The sequence below is a fragment of the Ziziphus jujuba genome, chromosome 1 (assembly GCF_031755915.1).
Source record: "Ziziphus jujuba cultivar Dongzao chromosome 1, ASM3175591v1".
In the NCBI taxonomy this organism is placed as follows: domain Eukaryota; kingdom Viridiplantae; phylum Streptophyta; class Magnoliopsida; order Rosales; family Rhamnaceae; genus Ziziphus; species Ziziphus jujuba.
The window spans coordinates 19645924-19672511 of record NC_083379.1 but is presented as its reverse complement, the minus strand read 5'-3'; the positions used below and the strand labels follow the sequence as shown (position 1 = coordinate 19672511).

At 32.9% G+C, this 26588-nt stretch overlaps 1 protein-coding gene across 1 annotated transcript; it reads left to right on the top strand.

Annotated features, from left to right (window-relative positions):
- Positions 1-10534: 10534 nt before the first annotated feature.
- On the top strand, positions 10535-15997 carry LOC107422027 (uncharacterized). Its single transcript, XM_016031423.4, has 5 exons — positions 10535-10790; positions 11382-12720; positions 14036-14305; positions 14648-14803; positions 15581-15997. The coding sequence occupies exons 1-5, from the start codon at positions 10783-10785 to the stop codon at positions 15698-15700; spliced, it is 1893 nt and encodes a 630-aa protein (XP_015886909.3). The 5' UTR covers positions 10535-10782; the 3' UTR covers positions 15701-15997.
- Positions 15998-26588: the final 10591 nt, after the last annotated feature.

Sequence of the window (26588 nt, the reverse complement as noted above, 5' to 3'; positions counted from 1 at the left end):
CTAATTCTTTCAAAATGAAAATCAATTTTCAGGATCCTTGTTCTTATTATTGATTTTATTTTATTTTATTTTTACTGTTATTTGCTGTATGTTTTATCATTATTATCATTTTTCCTTTTTATAAAGGGTGGATACTCTGAGATGGAGACTTAAAAATTATTTATTTTTTAAAAAAATTTTGGCGTGTGCTTAATTATAAATAAATTAGCTACATTATAAAGAAATTTTGAAGGGAATTCATATTATAAAGAAATTAACTAATACATTATATAATTAAAATTAAGCAATAAAATAACGCCTTGAAAGAATGATTTCACAAGCATAAACGCAACTATAAAGTTGCATAATGCTAGATTAAACACAACTATAAAGCTGCATTATGTTGGTTTATTCTTATAACCAATGATACTTAACCAAATGGGCAATTAAATGTAGCAAAAAGATCATTAATACACAGCTAGCCTTATCTTTCTTCTTTCTGCCTAATTCTATTCGGAAAGCCGAAGTTGTGTGGTGCGCCAATCACAAATAATCCTTAATGGATCACCTTTTCTTTCTTCTAGATATTTCTAATTAGCTTTAGAGTTGTCACTAATAAAAATGGAATTTTAAAATAGTGTAAATGCAATTGAGTAGCCTAAAGACTTTAATTTTCACATAAATGACTATTGTGGTGTTTTTATAGATGTAGAATATTAAAAATAATCTAAAACATGTATGCAACTCATGTTTAGGCATATAGTCCATATATACTTAACAAAAAAGCATAAGTATGTTTTCTCTATTTGTTTCAATTTAATGGGTTGATTATTTATAGTGTATGGTTTTTTGTTCTTTATTTTTTTAAATGGAAAGTGATGCAAAATTAACTTCATCTAAGACTTCATGTACTCCAAAGTTATCTCCAAATATCATTGATCGATCTAATACACCATGTGAATCTGATCATGGGCTGCCACATTTGCCTCCTCAAGCAACAACTATTAATAAAAAAAAACTAACAAGGTCTGTATCAATGGTTTGGCAACACTTCACTAAAATTGAAGAAGATGATTCCGATGACCCTAGATGCACATACAATTATTATAAAAGAGATTATTGTTACAATACAGAAAAAATGTGGAACTAATACTTTGTTGAATCATTTAAAATTTCAATGCAAGAAAAATCCACATAGAGTTAAGAACAAAAGTTAAACAATCATAAGCTTTAAAGGTAAAAATGATAGTGAAGGTAGTGGAAACAGTGTTATAGAATTTAGTAAAGAAGCATGTAGAGCTACATTAGGTAGGATGATTATTAAAAACGAATTACCATTTATATTTGTGGAAGGGGATAGGTTTAGAGACTTTTGTAGTATAGTGTGTCCAAAGTTTGATCCACCATTTTGAACAACAATTGCTAGAGATTTGTATCAATTTGATTTCGAAGAGAATAAGAAGTTGAAAAGTGTACTTATGGCAAATTCACCAATGGTTGGCCTTACTTCTGATATGTGGACCTCTAACCAAAAAATTAGTTATATGATTGTGATGGCCCATTTTATTGATAGTGAAAGAAAGTTGCATAAAAGGATATTAAGCTTTTGTTAAGATGCTAATCATAAAGGTGAAACAGTAGGAAGTTAATTAAGAGTTGTTTGATTGATTGACACATTGAGAAAGTTTTTATAATAACTATGGATAATGCATCTATTAATGAAGTTGTTGTTTCTTACATAAGAAGAAGACTAAAAAGTTGGAATGGTTGTGTTTTAGAAGGTGAATTTCTCCATATGCGATGTTGTGCATACATCACTAATTTAATTGTAGTTGAGAGATTGAAAGAATATTATATCTTAATTGATATAATTCGTATTGCTGTGAGATATGTTAGATCATTTCACTTAATGTTACAAAAATTTAAAACATGTGTTGAGAGAGAGAGAGAATCTAAGGCCTAGTTATGGATGTGCCTATTAGGTGGAATTTCACCTATTTGATGTTACAATCTGCTTGTAAAGTTTAAAAGGCTTTTAAAATGTTGGAAGAAGAGAATGAGCATTATTACTCTCATTTTGATTTTAGACTACCTAAGGATAAGGATTTGGAAAAATGCTCACGTTTCTCTTAAATTTTTGAAGTCTTTTTACGATGTTATCTTGAAATTTAGTTCTTCTTTTCATGTTACATTCAATATGTATTTCGTTGAATTTTGTAAATTAAAATAGAGTTGAATAAATTGATATTAAAAGATGATGGAATTTTGAAAACCATGGCTACCAATATGAAAAAGAAGCTGGACAAATATTGGCGCATAATTGATACAATCAATATTGTGTTATTTGTGGCTGTTGTCCATGATCCTCAATACAAATTGGATTATGTGACGCTTTATTTTGATAGATTGTATCATGTAAATGTGAGTGGAAATATGGTTAAAAAGTGAAAGAAACTTTGTATAAGTTGTATGATTTTTATGTTGCAAGGGATAAAATTTCTAACGCATAGTCTAAGGATGTCCAAATAAAAAATGTGGTGGATTGTAATGATAATGATGATGGTGAGGAAGATGATTTGATGTCAGAGTAGAAACGAAAATTGGACATTGTCTTGAAAGTTAGACATGAAGCTGACAAATATTTAATGAAGTTGCTAAAGATATAGGCAATCGAATGTTTGATTTGTTGGATTGATGGAAGTTGAATTGCATAAAATTAAAGATTTTATCATCTATTATAAGAGAAGTGTTTGCTATCCCTTTATCCATAAAAGCTTCTAAGTCAGCTTTTAGTAGTGGAGGGTGTGTTTTAGATCCTTATTGAAGCTCACTACCTCCCAATATACTATAAACATTGATATGCTCTCAAGATTGGATTAAAGCTTTCTTTGTCCCATTTGATATTCATGTTTATGATGAAATATGTAAGATGTGTTAAGAAATTGAAATAGGTATGTTTGCAATAATTTTAGAAACTTTTTATTTTCTTTTAATAAATTTAATACATAAATAAATAAATAAATAAATATATATATATATATATTATGTATGCTATATATATATATATATATTTTATAAATGCTACTGGGAATTTATTTTTTCCTTAATTTTTAGATTGATGATGTTCTTGATTGAGCTTGGTACTGCAATGCTGCTGGTTATGTAACTGTTTTTGAGTAAGTATATTATGATTTCATTATATATGCTATATAGCTATATATATATTTCCAATATTTTATGCTTTGTTTATTTTTGTAAAATTAATTTAATTAGTATCTTGTTTAAAAGTTTACAACTTGGAGGTAGGAAATTGAAGGCATTAGAGTAATAAAGTTTTATTGATTTGTTGTTGTAGAGTTTGGACTATGGAGATTAGAGTTTTTATACTTTCAAATGTTGTAATTTGTTTTTATCTAATTTGTAATGTTTAAATACTAATAATAGTAGTTGCTTTGCTGCTTGTTAGTCATTTAGTTATATTTTATTTTTGTTTTGTAATGACATACTGACATATATGGATTTATGTTTAATTATTTGTTGAGTTTTTTTTTCTCTTAGGTAATGAATTACTGATTTTATGTGTAATGCTGTTTTAGGTAGTTATGTGTAAATATTAATAGATACGAATGTATAAATTTTGTGTTGGCATGTTAAAATTTGAATTGGCAGGTATTAAAAGATAAAACTTTTAAATATATATAAAAAATAATAAGGCCCAAAAAATAATATTAATAAAATTTGAATTTGTACTGTTTAAGGTCCCTTCCAAATAAAGCCTAATTTGACCACCTAAATAACCTGACTTAGGGGGGTGTATTGAATTATGAATTTGATGGATTTAAAAAGATTTTAAAAGTTAAAGGATATTCAATTAAGATTTTTATGTAATTTATTAAAGTCTTATGGTATTCAATTCAGAATTCTATAAAATCCATATAAATTTGGTGGTATTCAATTATGACTTTTTAAAAGTCTATAAAAAGTCTATTAGCATTCAAAAAGTCATTAACTTGGAAGGATTTTACAAATTGATAGATTTGATTGGATTTTGGGATGCTAGGTATAAATAGTCAAGGCTTTCACAAATCTAGCTTCCCTACAGATTTCATCGATTTGAGAACCTAACACTGAGTGAGACCCCTGCCTTTAGACAGAATGAAAAATGAACGGACAAACCCAACCTGACGGACGAATGGCCAGATGAAATCGACAGACCCCATGTGCTCCCTTTCTTGATCTGGGCTTTTGGGTATGATTCAATTTTTTTTTCTGCTTTTTTCCCATCCTCCAGCTGTTGTTTGATGAAAAGCCAAATCAATATTTTGAAAATTCGAATCCTGAGTGAGAAGTGATAGCTGAAACCTGAATGAGCATTGTGTTTTTACTGGTATTTTCTTTGACACTTCCTTTAAGTAGCTAATTAAAATATCTAACAAATTATAACAACCACTAATGAATACTAATAAACATTTGAGATAGATAAATTATATACAATTAAGTATCAAAAAAAGAGAGAGCCTATGTTAGTAATATGCTTTGTGTGTGTTGAGTCACTGCTGTTCTTTGGAAAATACAAAGAAGAATAACATTCATCTCCTAAATCTGGTAAATTATCGTCCATGGTAAAAGAAAAAGTAATTGGTTTTAATTTTATTTAATAATATATATATATATATTTTTTCAGGATGGAAAGTTTGATTTGACTCCAATGTTGGACATATGTAAAACATATAGAAAAAAAGATTCCTTAGCTTTAGGAAGCCTCCAAAGCCTACAACCTCAAAGCCAAGCTTTTCCTTATAAATAGGATTTGAATTGCAAGTATTTTCATGATTTGGTTGTTACTATGTAAGAAGAACATAAATTTCTTAGAAAAATATTTTAGTATATAAATATCGATATTATGTTTGATTTTTGGGTGTTTTTAATTTGCCACTTTAGAATATAGAATCTTGACTACTTGAGCTAACTTCCTTGGATACTTTTGGTGGTGCTTAGATTAGTTTGTGTTAAATTATGCAACTGTTGTTTTGGTTGTGTGGTGGATTTTTAGATAGGCTATAGAGTTTAGAATATGGAATAGTAATCATCTTTAGAAATCATCCTTACTCCTTCAATCTAATCTAGTTTGCTAATGTAGAAAAGGATGTGTTTGCCAGTACAATTACTAATTAGATAGTCACCTTCAAACCAAGAACACCAACATTTAGGCGTTCCTCTGGAGTAGATTTCTTGAATGCATTTTTAGGAGGAAAAGCTCCCCAAAAACCTGTTCATAGTGTGATTAAAAAATAGTAGCTCTAAAAAATATTAGCAAATCAAGATATAGGTTATCATTTTATAGGGTGTAAGCAAAACTATAAAAAGAAAAAAAAAAGTGTATATAGTTACAAGTAGAAAATATGATTTTTAAATAAAAATTTAAGAAAAAGTAGGAAAATAAATTATTTCTGGCTCCAGTTAGTAGTTTTTTTAAAGTATATCGTGAATCTAACATGACTTATTAAATATTTTTAATCTGATTTTATAGCATGATGAGTTTGAATGTGAAGATCTTGATCTTGTTTATTATATGCTTAATTTATAATATACATATAAATATATAAACTTGAGTTTTCAATTATTCATGGGCTTTATATTTAGATATTTATTATTACAATGGGAGATTCACAATGAAAATGTAAAATTGCATATAACACATGGACCTCACAAGAAAATAATATGTTGTTGGAAGTGATGGTTGATGCTGCTAATTGTGGATGGTGTGACAATAATGGTGTATTTAGCAAACTAACTGTGGAAAACAATATACGTCCTAAGCTTAATGAAACACTTAGGTGTAATAAAAATTATATTGGGTATCAAATTTGCTTGAAATGGTTTAAAACACGTTGTCAAACACTTTCTCAACTCATGCAATTCAGCTCCTGTTTTGGATAGGATGCAACCACGCAAAGATTCACTGCCACAGATGAAACATAGGGTAATTACTTTAAGGTGAGATTATAAATTTTCATAAAAATGTATTTTATATTATCTTATATATTTTTTTTTGTATTTTTATATGTCAACAAAATATTATATTTATTTTATTTTGTTTTACTGTTTTTTATATTTGTTAGTCTCATCCAAACCAAAATCACCTTCAAACAGACACTTTTGCTGACTTTGAGGATTTGAAAATTACTGTTGGAAATGGAACCAATGGAAAAAACTCTATTGGATTGGGAGAGGACATAGATGCAACAATTTATGGGCAAGATGAAAATACACATGTTTGGATAGATGACTATGCATATGATGAGATTAACGAGGCATACGTGCAAACTCACCTCGATCCATCATACCAAACACCTTTACTCGGGCATAATTCAATGTCAGGGCTCGATCCAAATTTAGAAGTTAAAAAAAAAACAAACTAGAAGTGAATATGAAGGGACTACTCGTTCATTTGATCAGAATGCCACTCAAGTTGATCTTCTAGAAAACTTTCTCATGGTTTGGATTTGGAAAAATTGCCACTAAAATTCAAGAAATGTATAGCCTAATGGAGAAAACAGAAAAGGAAATTAGTGAAAAAGAGAAGAAGAATGATATTTGAAATGCTATTAAGGAGACTCCAAATTTGGATAATCGTGGCTGTTATAATGCATTTGCGTTGATTTAGAAAATGGGAGTCAAAGATGCATTCTTGAAGATGTTAATTGAAGAGTGGTTAGAATGGATATCATTTAATATGGAATGAGTGTTAAAATATATATTCAGCTATTTGGACATTATTAACTATTTTACGAAATATGTTTTTAGTTTTGGTATATTTTTCTCTCTAGTTTGTTTAAGTAAATTTTTTTTCCTTTGCTTTATTCTTAAATTTGTAGTGAATTGAATTTTTCATTAAAAAGGTTTTTTTTTTCTTCATGATCTTATTATTTTTATTACATTTTGTATTTTTCTAATAATACTTGATGTTATGTTTTAGATCAATAGAGAAAATGGAACGAGAAGAAGTGGAAGAAAGAGATACACAAGAAGATGGAGAATATTATGAAACCATTAAATTAATATTGTTGGTAATTCAAGCAATACTTGAAGTATTAAATGCACTAATGATTAGCATATGTGATGAATATATCGAACGTCCAATGGCTTGACGACCAATCACTCTTAAGAGGTATAATTATATTCATAAAGTATTGAAAGAAGATCCTCAACATTTTAGACAATTATATAGGATGTATCATAATGTGTTTTTGAAGCTATGTAAAACTAATAGAGAAAAAAATACATTTGCAGGATACAAGATTCATTTACATTGAAGAAATGCATGCAACACTTTTACTTATCATAAGTCAAAATTCGAGCTATCGTATGACTTGTGAAATGTTTAGTTGTTCACATTTCACAGTGAGCAAAAACTTTAACAAAGTTTTGAGGGCTTTGAACACAATAGCACTAGATATGATGGTTAAACCAAAATCCATAGTGCCAAGTAAAATAAGAGAACATACAAGATTTTACCCTTACTTCAAGATAAATAATGGATGTTTTACCTATTTATTTTTTTAGTAATAATAATAATTATTGTTATAGTTTTGTTATTATTAGTGTTGTAATTATTATTCTAACATCTTATATTTTATATTAATTATAAATTTTATTATTTTTTTAAGAATTATATTGGAGTTATTGATGGCACACACATACCAGCAACAGTAAAGGGTCATGACATAAGTGGCTACCAGAATCGCCATGAAAAAATTTTACAAAATGTATTAGCAGTTTGTAGCTTTGATTTGGAGTTCATATACATGCTTAGTAGATGGGAGGGTTCGGCACATGATTCAAAATTGCCATATGATGCTTTATGAAGGAGGAATGGATTTAAAGTGCCACATGATATATATATTTTTCAATACGTACTAATTTTTACAAAAATAATATTTACAAATTAATTATTAGATTTATATTTTTAGGTAAATATTTTCAAGTGTATTGTGGATTTCCAAATCGTCACTAATTTTTAGCTCCATTTCGAGGTGTTCAATACCATTTGCAAGATTTTTCTAGTCTAGGTTATTACCCCGAAACTGTAGCTGAATTGTTCAATCTTTGTCACTCTTCTTTAAGAAATGTAATTGAGAGGATATTTGGTATATTCAAATCTAGATTCATAATTTTTAAGTCTGCAGGATTGCATAATTTTCTTTGTAAGGAATGTTGTTCTGATGAGTTTTCTATAGAGCCAAATGATGAATTTCTATCATTGATATTAATACAAAAAACTGAAGAAAATCATTTTGGAAAGCTGTTTGAAAGTCAAGAGCAATAACGAGAGAATTCTAATGAATGGAGAATAATGGCTAAAATATGTTGATAGATGCCCAAAGTATAAGAAATCAAAGTAATGAACAAAATTTTTTTTTAAAATAAAATTTTGCATATAATAATAAATAATAGAGATGGTACAAGACTATTTGATATATTTATCTAATTTTATTTTAATTCATCTTGTTAGCTGTTTTTTTCTTTCTATTTTTCATTTTTTTAAAAAATATTTCAATGATGATATTATTAAAGTTTAATATTCATAAATATGTTGTTTGCCTGTTTGTTAACATTTGTTAATTTGTCTGATATGATAAATGTTTTACAATGCTTATGGTATGATAAAAATGAATAAATAAAAATAATAAAAAAATTATGCTTATGGTATAGTTGTTCTAGTAAAATAAATTATATTATTCACCAAAATAGTAAAATAAGTTATATGAAAAAAAAAAAAATTGAAATCATTAGAATTCCATAAAAATTTATTAAAGTCTATAATATAAGTCCTACAAACTTTATTAAACTAATATAGAATTCTGATAAAATTTATATGGAGTCTGTAGAATTCTAAGAAAATCTATGAATTCCATTAAACATATTAACTCTTTTAAAATCCATCAAACTTTTAATGAAATACACCTTTTTTAATTTTTTTTGGATTGGATTGGTTCCATTTATGTCTAACTCGGTTTGCATCGGGTTGAATCATGACCTACCCTATTTGATTAGTTTGATGAATGATTTTAGCTTTCAACCTGTCTAACCCAATTTGTATACATCCCCAGTTTTTAATACAAAAAAACAAAGAAGAAGAAAATTTTCAAAATATTCCCTTACACTTTCACCCAAGTTTCTATTTGTGCTCTCTATCTTTTTTTTTTTTTTTTTTCAAATTTTATCAAAAACTTTTAGAGAAGGGGTAAATTTACATGGCACTAAAATTTGGTGAGGAAATTGGTTAAAAAAAAAGTTTAAAGGGAGAATTAAAGCTTAAAAGAAATACAATATGATATTTTTTAATTTTTCAAAAAAAAGTTTCTTTAAAGAAAATTTTCAAAAAATATGTTAAAAATTCTTTTCTTTTCCCAATTTTTATTGTTATTTTATTTGGATGCCGACAAAAGTCAATTAGCTCGGAAGCATCCACAAAATGCATCTAAGTCCTTTTCTTGTTTGGGAGACTTTCTTTTGTTAATGAAGTTGACAGTACCATCGATCCGGGAACACCACAGTTTTCTGTTAAAGTTTTAATTTTCATGATCAAATAGAAAAAAAGAAAGTTTGAATTTTCGTTTGCTTTTGGTATGACTGACTTTTGACCCTTTCTTCTCTAGGTTCTCGTACCGAACAAGAAAAATACTTTGGTTATTTATTTATTTATAAATAAATCGTATGGTACATTCTCAATACATAATTCAAAATTCAAAATTTAATTAATGAATTCGAATATGTAAAAGTTACTACTATTTCAAAATATTTGGAAACAAAAATGTAGGGCATGCTTGGTAGGTGTTCTTCCCCACCTTAAAACATTTTTTCTTTGCATCTAAACAAACAATAATAATAATAATAATAATAGTAGTAATAAATACTTTTACTAAAGAATAATATATTATAATTTGACATTATATATATGTATATATATATTTTCCGTAAATGATATATGACAGAAATGTTGCAATAAAAAAACATTACAATATAAAAACTAATTTTGCGAAAACATGTATCTGGATTTTTCATTTTCATTTTTTTTTAATCCAATCCTTATTCATTAATAATATGACGCTGTTGAATTTAAAAATATTAACAAAAAATAAAATAATTATAAATGAAAATGAATAAGATGAGGTAGAATTATTACTTGTTAAATAAAAATAAAAATAGAAAAAAAGACAGAAAATCTCCATGTAAAAAATATTACCAAAAAGGACTTATATTTTGTACCATTTTCCATAAAATTCGTTTTTGTTCCTACTTTTGTTCATTTTCCATAATGATCCCGGGAAATGCAAAATAATAGACTTTTTTTTTTTTTTTCGGTACAGTTCAGAAATAGTCAACTTTGACGGTTTGTCCAAAAAAAAGTAGAAAATAAGATGAGATAAAAAAAAAAAAAAAAAAAATTTAAGGAAAGCAGGCAAACGGGTGAACTCATAAAAAGTGAAACGTGAGGCCCAAGCACCGTCTAAAGTGTGGGCCCAAGGTAAGAGATTGGTAAAAGCCAGAGAGAAGACCCAATCTGCCGGCCCATCAGAGGAGAGCTCTCTTCATTCTTCGGCTTCTTTGTTGCGCCGCTTTGTAACAGGGATTATTTGGCCGTCCGAAAACTTGGGGAATACAAACCGAACCGTTTTTAGGGGCGTGAAAACCAAACGGTGACGAAGAACGCCGAGTCCATGACCAAAAAATGCTTGCTACAAACACATACTGCCTGCGCACGATAACTACAACCACTACTTATCATATTCAATCGCCATGTTAAGGTCGGTGCTCTTTCTTTCTCTGGGGACATACGCTCCTTAGGTTTTTCAATTTTGTCTTTTTTTTTTTTTTTTTTTTTTCAGGTTTTATTATTATTATTTTTTATTGGAGAGCTATATGAGTCTAGGATTGGGACGAAACTCCGTTTTGTTTTCCAGCTCACCGTGTTTGTCCTTAAATTTTTGTGAATTTGCAATCTAATTCATAAGCTAAATGAAAAAAATAAAAGGGTTTGGGGTAAATTGATTTGGGACGTCATTAATCTTTTTTAATGTGCACTAATTTGTAGACTTTGTCGATTAATCGTCGATTTTGTAAGAAACTGCAGTGGGAAAATTATGGGTGCAATTTTTGCGTGAAGAGCCCCTAAGCAGCTATGTTGATATGGGAGGTTATGCTCCAAAAATTGGAATGAATTCGGTCTGTGGGCTGAGGTTCCCACATTGTAGCACTTGAAGCTGCTTTCCAGCTTCGAAGAGGAAGAAAAAAAAAAATGTAGCCCGCTTATATGGGGTTCTGATCCTTGTCTAATTTTTATGTTTCTATAATGAGGAAAGAATTGGATTCTGATTGGAGTGATTTTTACAATGCAGATTTTTGACTTCTAGATGTAGTAAGAGAGTTGAACATTCAATCATTACAAGCCAGAGGCAGGGAAATTCAGCAGCGAGAAAGTATGTGGCAACTGTCTCAATTGGGTTACATCTTCCCCAATACAGAGCATACTTGCATTATAGATTTCAAACTAGAGAGTATGCTTCACTCTCATTGTACAATACCGCCAAGAGTTTTGGACATGGTAGTTTTTCCAGGAACTTCCGTGTGTTCTCAGCGAGTAGTGCAGTGACACATCGTGCTCAAATTGCTTGGACGAGGCTTTCTCATAATTGTTTGTCTAATGCCCGAATTTTTCCGGCCATAAATAGGATTGCTCAAGCAGTCAGCTTGGCTATAACTCGTTCTCACCTAGCAGTTCCTAGCATTTTTGCGTTGCCTTGTGGCCAGTTAGCATGGGCACAGAGATCATCCTCAGACTCAGACCGCTTTCCTTCACAGAATACTTTGTATATGCGTGCTCAAGATGGTCATGCTTTTATGACCTCATTACTGTGGTCCGCTATGGAAGGTCTAATCTTGGTACTGAGAGCTCTGTATTTGGCAGTTTTGTTCACACCCAGCATAGTGATGGCACCATTGGCAGATTGCTGTGGGCCTCAGTTCAGGAAAACATGGCTGCGGGTTGTACACCGAACCTTGGAGAAAGCGGGTCCAGCATTCATCAAATGGGGCCAGTGGGCAGCAACACGCCCGGATCTTTTCCCTAGAGATTTGTGCACAAAGCTTTCAGAGCTTCACATGAAAGCTCCTGAACACAGCTTTGCTTACACGAAGAAAACCATCGAAAGAGCATTTGGCCGTAAGCTCTCTGAAATTTTTGAAAATTTTGAGGAGACACCTGTTGCGTCTGGAAGTATTGCACAAGTGCATCGAGCTTCTTTGAGATTTCGGTACCCTGGTCAAAAGGTGAAACCTATGGTAGTTGCTGTAAAGGTTAGGCATCCTGGTGTTGGTGAATCAATTAGGAGAGATTTTGTAATAATAAATATGGTAGCTAAAGTTTCAAAGTTCATTCCTACACTAAAGTGGTTGAGATTGGATGAAAGTGTACAGCAGTTTGCAGTTTTCATGATGTCTCAAGTTGATCTTGCAAGAGAAGCTGCCCATTTGAGCCGCTTTATTTATAATTTCCGTCGATGGAAGGATGTTTCATTCCCTAAGCCTGTGTATCCACTTGTGCATCCTGCTGTCTTGGTGGAAACTTATGAGCAAGGTGAAAGTGTCTCGCACTATGTCGATGATCTTCAAGGACATGCTCGGATTAAATCTGCACTTGCTCACATCGGGACACATGCACTGTTGAAGATGCTTCTGGTAAAATAAAACATGCTTCTGATATCTGCTTCCTATTGGTTTATGCTTCTACTGCTGGTGATTGTGTTGTTTGAGTTTTGACATAATGGTTGTTTGATTTTTGATTTGTATGTCTTATAGGAATGTTTTGTTGCATTAGAGTTTTGTGTTTTGCACCAAAGGTTGCTGAATAACTAGCATGAAATTGTTCTAACAGCGTGAAAAGTTGAGGTCTTTGTTACATGCTTTTTGTGGAAAAATTTATGTATATGAAATGTAAAAATAAAGAGAAAGATGTGTTTAAGTGTGTTTTTTCTTTCTAGTTTTTAAAAGAAAACTTGTATTACATTGATCGAGAAGAAGATCTTCAATTGAGCAATTTGAGAATGGATTTTGAAATGGTGCGTTATTCTAGATTGTTCAACGAAAAGAGCGTGAAATATTAATTTGCAGATACATTATGCAGGTTATACTCAAATCTGAAATCCAAATCCTCCCTATCCACAAATTGAAACACAATAAACAGACTTTTTCTCTACCTTTTCCCCTAAAGAATCTCTTTCTCCCCAACTTCTCTTCTTCTTCCTGATAAATTACTATCTTTGAAGAACGGGATGCAGCCACAGAAAATTGTATGGGTTGTTGTGATTTAAGTCCTACTATGTTTCATAAGTTATCTGGATTAACAATAAAATGCATGCATGCATGTATCATCTTATTTTTCATAGTTATCTCTTTAGATTTGTATCACTGTCTTTGTTGATATTTTTTTGATTACGCAAAGTTTGCTTGCAGAATTCAAATTTGACTTACTTAAGTAACATCTAGTAGCATATATTACTCATTCTTAGTTTCCTTTTATGTCCAAATGAAGGTAACCAACAGAGCCATTGCTATGTTATGGTGCATGTTAATGGCCTTCATTTCTTGGTACTTAAATACAATTCTATTACCATCAGTCAGACAACTGCTTATTGATAAAACATAGTTGGAGTAATGTACAATAATTTCATTTAGTGGTTGTTAATTTTCTAATCCTGAACTTATTATGTTAAGATTTAACATTTATGTATTTATTTTTATGTTCTACAACAGAATATGGATTATTTTTTACTTTTGAATATTTTATTTTTTTAGATGTGTTAAATTCATGGATGGGTTTGGTCCTTTTATTTTTGTATAACTTTGCATGTTTTATATTCTGATCATGCTCAATCTCTTTACCAATTATGTGGTCATCTTTAGTCACAAGTTTAAGCTGTTTTTAGCTTCATAAGGTTCAAAGTGAAGTAGGATGTAATTTAGTCTTGGATGACATCATAATTTCTTCTTTCAGGTGGACAACTTCATACATGCAGACATGCATCCTGGAAATATCCTTGTCCGGGTGGGTCAGAGCAAGTCTCCTCGAAAACGGCTTTTCAAATCAAAGCCGCATGTCATTTTCCTTGATGTAGGCATGACTGCTGAACTTTCCAATAGTGACCGAGTAAATTTACTGGAATTTTTCAAGGCTGTTGCTCGTCGCGATGGTCGGACTGCTGCTGAATGCGCGCTCAGCTTATCTAAGCAACAAAACTGCCCTAATCCTAAGGCTTTTATTGAGGTAAAATCTTATGCACAAGATTTAAATTGGTTGGATTTATTAGGCTATAAGGAGGATGCAGGAGCGAAGTTCATAGAGAACATTGATATTCTCCAGTCTCAAAAGTTGAATCCTAAAAGTGCAACATTTTTGTATATGATAATTGAAGAAATATTCTGCTTTTATTCTGTTATTTCAATAATACATTTCTGATGTTGAATATATATATATATATATATTTATATAATTCATAACTTTCTTTATCATTAATTTATAGTTGTCAACAATTAAAGTGTTTTTACTTTTGGTACATGGTTTTGATATATTTCCAACACTTGTTTCATTAATATCTTGTGTTCACAGGAAGTGGAAGATGCATTCACTTTTTGGGGTACCCCAGAAGGTGATTTAGTCCATCCTGCTGAGTGCATGCAGCAACTGCTTGAGAAAGTTAGGCGTCATAAAGTCAACGTTGATGGCAATGTCTGTACTGTCCTGGTGACAACTTTGGTTCTTGAGGTAATATTCTGTGCTATGGTACACACTAGATGAAATATGACAAGCAGTACCAATATTGTAAATCTCAAAGAACTTGAGAATGCATTGGTGATCCCGAAAAAAAAATGAAAAAGAAAGAATTGGTTATTTTCATTTCTTTGTTTTTCTCACTATTTTGTTTTTTCACCATGCTATTTGATAATCTCCACTTCTTGATTTATTTATTTATGTAATTTTTTAGGGTGATTAGCATTGTTAGTCCTTGAACTATACATTTGCACTTTGGTCCTTTGAATTTTATTTTTTGCACTTTGATCCTAAAATTTAATTTTTGTTACCTTTAAAGATCCTTGAAACTATTTTAGTCTAATACTTACCAATTTTAAGGTGTGCAATACACTTGATACAACATGCAGGGAGGTTGTTTAAATTTGTAATTTTGTTGTTTTCATGCCGTAATAGGTGCACTACATGCCTCAAGTTTTAAAAATTAGACTAAAAATAGTTTCAAGGATCAAAGTTTAACAAAAACTGAAGATTAGGGATCAAAATGCCAAGAATAAAAAAAGTTCAATAACCGACCAAAGTGCAAAAATGAACATAGTTCGAAAACTAACAGTGCCACTAACTCTATTATTTATCTTTTTTAATTTTTGCATGTTCTTAGATACGTTTAAAAAATAGGGTTTTGGCATATTTTTTGAAATGGCTCGGGTACTTTGGAGATACAATCTTCAATCTGGTGCCTTTGTTGCTGTGGTCTTCGAAAGTTGATGTAATATTCGGTTTCTTTTGCAGGGTTGGCAGCGGAAACTTGATCCTGGATACAACGTGATGGAAACATTGCAAACGCTCTTACTCAAAGCTGACTGGGCAAAGTCTCTTTCCTACACAATTGAGGGGTTGATGGCCCCATGAGAAGAACTCCTCTGTTAATACTCTTTAAACAATTTTGACACTACTAAAGCCAAGAATATACCAGTCCTAAGAAATGACACAGAGTATCTTAGGCGTTAATTTTTTTGCCATTTCTTTTTTGTCTGCTCTTGAAAAATGCTGCTATTTCATATGTTATTTTTGAAGGTAAATCCTTCTGTATTAATCTTGTTTTTCCTTTCCTTCAGGCATTTACTATTTATTCCCACCGGTCACACTTTCACAAGCAAAAACATTAATAGTGACAGACAGAAATAAAATGGTGACATTATTCTTTCATTTTCGGTTACCTTTTGTACGGTTGCATTGTGTTTAAGCAGGAAAAGAATATTTACTGTTGTTTAATGAAATATTGGTCACTTTGCAGTGTTATATTTTGGTGACTGCATACGACTTTTGTATATTTGAAACAATTTGTTGCATAATAATTTGTATGCTATATGCTATGATGTTTCACTCATCTTTCAATAGTCTTCTGGAGTCTTCTGGGAGATGCTGATACTTAAGGCTTTTTGGTACATGCTTGATTTCAATAACTTCTTGGGGCGAGCAATCTATAAAAATCTTCGCCTGACGCCTGGCTGTAGAGGATATATGACACGAGGTAGTTTAAGAGATAACTTTGCCTTTTCTGAAAATAAAGTTGTACCTCTTTAATTAGTGTTTGGATGTTTTATATAATTTATTTTGAATGAGGTATATATGGAATTTGTGTTCGGTATGGGTACGGAGATGGAATAAGAAAATGATGAAACAAAATGCAACTTAAAAGATTGTATTCAGAAAAATATTCTTCTAATAAAATGTTTTCCCACATGCATTATATATCACTTGAAAAAAAAAAAAAAAAATTCTTGTAATTGAGTAGACTTTCATAACGGAATCCAAATAAAAAAGTTATTGTAATTGGGTAAATATAGAAAACGAAATCAAAATTGAGGATGGGTTTATACTGGTTAGCCTCCATCAACAGTGACACCAACTTAAAAACATCCTTTTATTTTGGCATCATAAATAAAACAAGTTTTTATTCTAGGAAAGACAAGATTTTACATGCCTAGTTGGTTCATTTTATTTAAGGCATCTCCAAGAGATTTTTACAAGAGACTTTCGATGTCCATCCACCTTATTAGATGTATTAGGACTTCATTTGATTCCTGAAGATGAAGATTATATAAAGCATGATTGTGAAGGCATTGACATAGAATTTGTTACTTAATATCAATTGAATCATTTGGCTCATAGGCATTGATATAGAATTTGACACTTAAATATCAATTGAATCATTTGGCTCATAGTTTGTTTTATATGTTATTCCATTGATGTTAAAGTAAAAGAAATTATCAATTTTATAATATAAAAGTCATATTTTAACATATAATTTTTCTTTTCTCCCGTTGCTCACCATGTTAATTAGAAGATTATAAAAATGTGATGGTTTAGTATGATCGAAAACAATTTTTTTAAAAAAATATGATCCAAAAGAATTTGGACTCAAAATAATGTTTACGTGCTTAATCGACTTTATATTTATGATCTTTTAGACTGGGATTTTATATTTCTTTTCATGTGTCCTCCATTTGTTTCACCTATTATAATTGACACATCTGAAAGAAAACGTTCCTTGACAGATACCAAATTTATATATTGACATAGATGTTGTTATGTATGTAATTTATTTCTGCCTTCAGGATTCTCGTAGGGTAATAAGGTCCCTTATTGTCTCATGTAACATGTATATATACTCTTAACAATATCAATAAGTGTGCTCAATTTCTTTCGTTCTGTTCTCTTTTACATGGTATCACAACCCCACTTGCTTTAAGAAAGTTTTGGAAACCCTAACCCTAGCATTTTTTTTTTCTTTTTGGAAACCCTAACCCTAGCATTTTTTTTTTCTTTCTCATCTAAAACTTTCTATTTATTCTCTTTCATTCGTGGCTATCACACGTTAGGTATGGCTAAAGAAACCATGACATCCACCCAATGTGCAGATCGCACCTTTATCACCACCCCATGCAACACACTTACCACTCAAACTTCAATCCTCATGGTAATTAATGCCAATCAAATGCCATTCAAGCTTGCAAAAGGCCAATTATGCTGCTTGGAGGGCTCAGTTCTGCAACATTCTCTTCGGGCATGATTCAGTGGGTTATATTGATGGTAGTTATCCTTGTCCACCAGAGACTATTACACCATCTGGATAAATAAGTTTTGTCACAAATCCAGATTGCAAATTTTGGAAGCGTCAAGATAGCTTCGCTCTGACAGCCATTACTGAATATATTGTACCAACTCTCTCTTCCCTTGTCACGTCTGCAGCTATATCTCATGAATGCTGAATCAAATTGGAAAGAACATATGCAAATTGATTACGAAACTCGCATGATGTGTCTTCATAATAGTTTGATGCAGACGCGGAAGAATAACTTGTCTGTTGATGGTGATATTCAGAATATAAAAAGGATATCAGATGGCCTTCTTGTTGGATACCCCTTATCCGATGATGAACTTATGGTCCATGTACTCAATGGAATTAGACCTGGTTTGTTAGTAATGCTGTAGTAATTTTGGATTGCAACCAAGTCCAGGAACAGATGGGTAAGTGGGCTAGAATTGAGGCCTAAGGGGAAGAGACCCAAGTCAAGGCTAAAGATGAAATTAAGGGAATAGGGGGTCATTTTGAAGCTGGTATCAAAGAGGCAGCTGTTGAAAATGGGAAGAAGCTATCAGGAGAGGCAAGCACGCTTCGGAATGCTAGGAAATGTGTGAAACCTCGCTGGCTCAACGATTTTGTTATGCCAAGGCAGAGTTGAGATTTGCGGGAAGCCTTGGCTCATAACCGTTTCTGTTATCTGGTTTCTGTTATTTTGCTATTATTTGTAATTTTGAATATTTGAAAAATTGTGTGAGGTGGAACTATAAAGTCTGAGGCAGCATTCTGTAAAGATGTTGTTGAATGAAGAAAATCCTTTAAAGAGGAGTTGGGCACTGACTCGAAGAGTGCAAATTTCCATTAATTTGTATCAACTGTGCTTTCATTGAGAGGCGCCATGAGGAACGAAGACATTGTAGAAATCATGAAGACCATAAAGGCAAGCTTCAAACAACATGCTGAAGAACAGCTCGCCAAATTTTCTTCCTTACTAGAGCAACATATGACGGCCACCGATCAGCGACTTAATCAACTGTCACAGATGCGACGAGACAGGGGCTTTTCACCAGAGTTCACATCCGGCTCACCCAATCCTGGGGCTGGCACTATCCAGATTGGGAATCCTCGACACACAATCGATCTTCTTCCGGAAGACATCAATTGGTTGCTTAAGACTTTGAAGGTGGATATACCATGGTTTGATGGCATCAATAAAGAGAACTGGATCTATAAGATCGAAAAAATTTTCTTCCTACATCATGTGGAACCGGCAATGAGACTGGCAAGGGTGGCTTATCATTTGGATGGGGAACTATCAATGTGGTACCAGTGGATGGAGAAAGGAGGAGCTCTACCAACATGGGATTTGTTCCTTCACGAGTTGCGTAAGCAGTTTGGTGCTTCCATATATGATGATCCGTTGGGTCGCCTCTTTAAATTAGTCCAACACGGCAAGGTTTCTCAGTAACATGCAGAATTTGAAGGACTCATGACTCGAATTACAGGTGTAGCCGAGTCTATGTTCCTCAATTTTTTTGTCTGGGGTTTGAAATCTGATATTCGTAGGGAGATTTTGCTAGTTCGTCCACATGATTTGGCCGATGCTATGGCGAAGGCACAATTGTTTGAGGATAGGAATGAGGATCTATTTGGGTGTCACCGGCAGGAAGACTATTGCACCTTAGAGTCATCTCCACGTGGTACAAGGGTTGATTCATCCTTTGGATACCAACCAGCATTACATGAGCCTAGGGATACATCTATTACTTATTGATCTGGTTCTTTTCAGCTTGGGAACTCCAAATTCTTGATTGGTCCAACCATTGGAACCCAACCGGCATTATCGGAGCCTTGAGATGCATCTTTTACCTATCATGCTGGCTTTTCTCAACTCGGAAACTCCAAATTGCCAATTAAACGTTTGACATTGGCAGAAATTCAGGAAAAGAGGGAGAAGGGCCTATGTTTTACCTGCGATAAAAAGTACCACAACAACCACAAACGCAAAAACAGAGTAATGTTCATGTATGTGGAAGATGATGATCCTGTTGGTCCAGAGGTAATCGCACTAGCCAACGAAGCTGACACAGAGGAGGATGAACTTGAGGTAAGTCTTAACACCCTTTCAAACTCTGTAAACCCCCATATTTTTCGCCTACTAACTAAGCATGCTACCGAAACTCTGGAAGTCACCATAGATATGGGCAGTAATAATACTTTCATTCAAGAAGCCTTAGCTGAAAAACTAGGCCTGAAGTGGGAGGAGACTCAAAGGTTTAAGGTATACATGGGAAATGGTTAGCATATGGTTTGTGACAAACAATGTTTAGGGGCGCAGCTGGAGATGCAGAGTCACCATTTTGAGGTAGATTTATTTGTATTGCTGATATGGGGTTTGGATGTGGTGCTAGGAATGCAATGGTTGCGCACATTAGGACCATGTTTACATGGTCACAATGCACTGACTATGGAGTTCAACTGGAAAGGCCAATAGGTGAAGTTGGCTAGTGATTATCACTTCACACCCCATCAAGTTACTTTTGCTTAATTCAGCACAATGCTTTTAGAAGGTGATGTGAGAGGAGTCGATCGATTGTCCACCATTTCGGATTCAGTAGTAGCAGAGCACAATCAGGGACTGACGAGATTGCTTTGTTAGAAGTAGCCTTACCAGATGCGGGAAAGGGCATTTTACAGCAATTTCGGAAGGTTTTTGATGAACCAAAGCACTTACCTCCGGCCCGCAACATTGACCACCAAATTCATGTGTAACCAAGTTCCATTCCAATAAATGTTCGATCGTATTATTATCCTCATTTTCAAAAAGACATCATGGAAACTTTGGTCAAAGCGATGCTTGAATGTGGGTTTATCAGACACAGTAACAGTCCTTACTCCTCTCCGGTGTTGCTGATGAAAAAAAAAAAGATGGCTCTTAGCGGTTTTGCATGGACTAGAAGGCCCTTAATGGGATTACAATCAGAGATCGATTTCTGATTCCAACCATCGATGAACTTTTGGATGAATTGGGAGGGGCAGCAGTATTTTCTAAACTTGATCTCAGATCCAAATATCATCAAATGAGAATGGATCGTCGGGACGTGCATAAGACCGCCTTTAGAACCCATGAGGGTCACTATGAATTTGTAGTGATGCCTTTCGGTTTGTCTAATGCCCCATCCACCTTTCAAGCTGCCATGAACCAGATTTTCAAGCCTTTCCTTTGTCAGTTCGTCATCGTTTTCTTTGATGACATACTTATTTACAGCAAAAGCCAGACAGATCATGTTCACCATTTGAAGTTGGTGCTGCAGTGTCTCTTGGAGAACCACTTTTTGGCCAAGGGCAGTAAATGCCAATTCTTTCAGAGCACGATTGAATATCTGGGATATCTAGTCTCACGTGAAGGTGTCCGAGTAGATCCCGCAAAAATAGAAGTAATGACCAGCTGGCCTCAACCGCAGAAACTCAAGCAGTTACGTGGATTCCTAGGCTTCACAAGGTATTATCGCCGCTTTGTTGCACATTATGCGACCATCGCAGCTCCACTCACCGAACTACTCAAAAAGGATAACTTCAGTTGGATAGCCACAGCTATCGAAGCATTTGTGCGCCTAAAAAAGGTTATGGTTAAAACTCTTGTTTTAAGGCTTCTTGATTTTACAAAAACGTTTGTAGTATAAATAGATGCATCAAATGTGGGAATAGGAAGGGTTCTAATGCAAGATGGCCACCTTTTGGCTTTCTTCAGCAAGAAGCTGGGACCGCGTTTAATGGGCTCTTCCTCCTATCTGCGCGAGTTACGCGCTGTGGTTGAAGCGGTTAAGAAATGGTGACAATACCTGTTAGGACAACACTTTGTTATTCGTACGGATCATCAAAGCTTACGGGAACTCCTCACACAAGTTATCCAGACTCCGAAACAGCAACACTACCTTCAGAAATTGTCGGGGTACCACTTCTTAATTGAATATAAGACTAGCACCGCGAATTTCGCAATAGATGCATTGTCCCGCTGTCATGAAAATTCAGGTCCTGCACTCCTTGCAGCCATTTCCGCTGGGAGGTATGATTTCTTAGATGCTTTGCAAAAAGAGAATGAGACATGTCCAGAATTCCGTGAGTTACAGCAACGACTCCTTGATGGCACCTTGGTTGATTCAAACTACAGTATACGGGACGACCTCTTGTTGTACCAGAATCCGCTAATGATTAGCAAAGACTCACACTTGAAGCCTCTTTCACTGTAAGAATTTCATGAAACTCCTATAGGAGGTCACGCTGGAGTAGAAAAGACCTATTTGGGAGGGGATGCGGAAGGATGTGAAAGACTTTGTCGGAAAATGCCTTACCTGTCAAACCATTAAGTATTCCACCATAGCCCCTACGGGTCTACTACAGCCCCTAGAGATGCCAGGGTGAGTATGGGAAGATCTCGCCTTGGATTTCATAGTCGGGTTGCCAAATTCACGAGGAAACTCTACCATACTCGTGGTCATAGATCGACTCACGAAATATGCCCACTTCGTTGCTCTATCGGTGCATTACACAGCTTCTAAGGTAGCTGCACTCTTTACTCATATGGTAATAAGGCTACATGGTGTGCCATGTACATTGGTTTCAGATTGAGATCCTATTTTCATAAGCCAATTTTAGAAGAAACTGTTTGAACTAATGGGAACCAAATTGAAAATGAGTTCATCATACCATCCTCAAACCGATGGTCAAACAGAAGTGACAAATCGGTGTTTAGAGCAGTACCTAAGAGCTTTCACAGCAGACAATCCTAGGCAGTGGAGTTAATTTCTTGGTTGGACTGAATATCATTATAACACCAGTCACCATTCGGCCATCGACATGACTCCCTTCCAAGCTGTTTATGGTAGACTTCCTCCCACTATTCCCACCTATGTTAGAGGTGCCACTTCAATACAAGCTGTAGAGGCAGATTTGCTAAACCGAGACTCCATTCTAAAGCAATTAAAACAGAACTTGGAGTAAGCCCGGAATCGAATGCAACAACTTTCTAACAGGAAAAGTCGAGACCTCTAATTTCAGGTTGGGGATTGGGTTTTAGTGAAGCTTCAGCCATACTGTTAGTCAACGGTAGCAAGCCGTCTCAATTCTAAGCTTTGTCGTCGATATTTCGGACCCTTTTCCATCGTGGCACAAGTGGGACCTGTGGCTTACACCTTGGCGTTGCCTGCAGACAGTAAGATACATCCAACTTCTAATGTCTCTTTGCTGAAGCCCTTCAAACGAGATATTCCTGTTCAATTCTATCCTCTACTAGAAGTAAGTCATGCTAACAAACCAATGCTCACTCCCATTGCTGTCTTGGCTGGCCGAATAGTACAGGTGCAAAATAAACCTCAGAAACAGGTTCTGGTGCAATGGTCTCATAGCTCACTTGAAGATGCCACTTGGGAGGATCTCCATACCTTCAGTCAGCTGTACAAGGTGCCCGACCTTGAGAACAAGGTCGTTTTTGAGGGAGGGGGAAGTGTTAGTAATGCTGCAGTAATTTTGGACAGCAACCAGGTCTAGGAACAGATGGGTAAGTGGGCTAGAATTGAGGCCCAAGGGGAAGAGACCCAAGTCAAGGCTAAAGATGAAATTAAGAGAGGCAGGCACGCTTCGGAATGCTAGGAAACGTGTGATTTGATTTATGTTATTTTTCTATTATTTGTAATTTTGAATATTTGAAAAATTGTGTAAGGTGGAACTATAAAGTCTAAGGAAGCATTCTGTAAAGATGTTGTTGAATGAAGAAAATCCTTTAGAGAGGAGTTGGGCACTAACTCGAAGAGTGCAAATTTCCCTTAATTTGTATCATGGTTATAAGGAGTTGAGTGCTGCAATCCAAGCATTGGATTCTCCTGAGAAAGTTTAAGCAAAACCAAAAAGAAAATCATTATGAATGAAAGATCCTAATCTAATTTTGAAAGTGAAAAAAAGAATAAACAAGTTTCACCTTTTAAACTCCATAAAAACGACATGCAAGACAAGATCTACCCATTAAATACATTTACCCACAACATACAAAAATTTAGAGTTTAGATTCTAAAGAAACTTAAAGAAAAACATGAAAAATTTCCAAGCAATAATCACGGTTTTAAAACTTACCAAGAACCAACAATTTTTCCTTTGAAAATTTCATAAATCTCAACATGCAACCAAAGATTAAAGCTAGAAACATACTTAAAATATAGAACAATTCCAACTTAAAATTTCAAAACAAATCAAACAATATTTAAAGAAACAAGCATAGAAGTTCTCAGTTTTGAAGAAGATTAAAACTTTGAGTTGATTTTTGTTTGAAAAACTATTAAATCAACACATGTAATGCAAGATCTACACTTCAACAACAAATACCAAAGTATAAACTTTAAATCTGAGTGAAAATTGAAAGAAAAACAAGATCGAAACATGTTTGAACCTTAAGCATCTCTCGGTTTCCCAAGTTTACCAACAAACAAGAGTTTCATGTTAAAAACTTCAATAGATTCCACATGCAACACAATCAAAATGTTAGAAACTAAGCTATTCAAAATATTTTGACAAAAATCCAAGCAAATATGTTAAAAAAAAAAAGAAAAAAGAAAAAGAAAAAAGAATCTTTCTTGAGCACTAAGTACCTCTTGGCTGTTACAAGAGTGAGATAGAAACAAATTTCTCAAATCAAACAAAAATAAGAGAAAAGAGTGTTTGCTTGAGGTCACGGGATGATTTTGGGAAAAAAAATAAAATAAAATAAAGAAATGAGACAAGTTTCCAATATATGGGTGGGTGAGGTCTTGGCAAAGAAATGAAACATGTTTCCAATATATGGGAAGAAGAAGAAGAAGAAGAAGAAGAAGAATCAGAAAAAGAAAAAAAATGAAATAAGTTTCCAATATATGGGTGGGTGTGGCAAAGAAATGAAACAAGAGAAGAAGAAGAAGAAGAAATGAAACAAGTTTTCAATGTATGGGTAGGTGTGGCAAGGAAATGAAACAAGAAAAAGAAGAAGAAGAAGAAGAAGAAGTGGGTGTGGTCTTGGTATAGAAATGAAACAAGTTTCCAATATATGGGAAGAAGAAGAAGGCGAAGAAGAAGAAGAAGAAGAAATATTGGGGGGAAGAAGAAGAATAAGAAGTGGGTATGGTCTTGGTAAAGAAATGAAACTAGTTAAGAAGAAGAAGAAGAAGAAGAAGAAGAAGAAATGGAAAAAGAAGAAACGGAATAAGGAAAATTTTTAAGAGAGAGCTTGGGGGTGTCTCCAGTTTTGGGTTGAAGAAATGGAAAAAGTGATAAAAAAATGCTAAAGATTAGTTTATATAGGCATGTAGGTGGAAGGATAGAATGACAAATTTCCAAGCTCTTGGAACAAAAGGTCAAAAGTGCCCTTGCACCTCTTAAAAATTCCCTCTAAGTCCAAAATCAATTTTCCCAAACTAATATTTAATTAAAAATGATATTTCAATCTTGCTAAAAGTAAAAATACAATTAAGCATATACCAGGTATAAATGAATTCTCAAAATTTATAATATAAGGTTTCTTAGTTCACAAGATAAATAATTTAGTACAAAATTTACACTTGAAATTTTAATAAAACATACATTTCTCAAACAAAATTACAAAATCAATTCCAAGCTTAATTTTTTTTGTACAAAAGATTAATGAGAAATTCAAAATTACACAAATAAGCACCATAAGTTTTCTTGGAAATTAAAAAATAGAAAATTTATAATTTGGATAAAATCAAATAGACTTTTTAATTCAAACATTAAATGGCTTTCAATCATTCAAAATACAAAGTTTCCAATTAATTGAATTTTGACATACAATTAAATCAAATATCAAATAAATTAAATGCCTAGATAATTTCAAAGGATTATTAACTATCAAATATTTTTGTAGTCTAATAAAATTAAAATGAAGTGATATATTATTTTTACAAGTATATAGGTCGTACAAATAATAAAATGATGAGTGGGTATCGTTATCTTGAGAATTGATGTTTGAAATTTTATTAAGTACCGAAATTATTGATTATTTTTTTTTTTTTAATTTGGGCATCCAGTTCAACTAAAAATAGTATAAACTTAAATTAAAACTAGTATTAACATTAAACTAAAGTACTAAAACAAAAAATTAAGAGAAACAACACACATAAGTAATGGAAATGGCAAATATTTTAATATAAAACTCTAAGACTTTGACTTCTCCTTTACCTCTCCTATATTTAATTAATTTGGTTGACAAAAGATTAAATTTTATCCAATTTCTATCCTAGAGAATTTTCAATTTAATTTAATCATTTTTTTCAAAATGAAATTAGAATTTATGAGTCCCTAGTGAAGATTAGAATTTCCTTTCTAAAATTTCTAAGTTCTCATGCCTTAAGCCTTCTTTTTTGTAGCTCTCCAATTTCTAATCAAACTTTTCAATATCAATTAGGACCTAAATTCTGTAAAGCTAATGGCTAATTTATCAAATCAAACTTTTCCAAGTAAAAAATAGTAAATCTATCCAACACCCAAATAATTTGCCAAATGTAAAAGTATATTAGACAATAATTGCAATATTTACACAAGAAAATTGAATAGAGACAAAATAATAATTAACCCATCAATCAAATATTGTCAATGTAAAGGCTCCATCAAAATCCTAGATAATAAATCAAGTAATCCATGTATAAAATATAAACCAAATCTAAAAGAGAATAT

Coding starts and splice junctions, on each gene's coding strand:
- LOC107422027 (XM_016031423.4), top strand. Junction 14,306..14,647: donor ATCCTAAGGCTTTTATTGAG/GTAAAATCTTAT, acceptor TTGTGTTCACAG/GAAGTGGAAGATGCATTCAC. Junction 14,804..15,580: donor TGACAACTTTGGTTCTTGAG/GTAATATTCTGT, acceptor TTTCTTTTGCAG/GGTTGGCAGCGGAAACTTGA.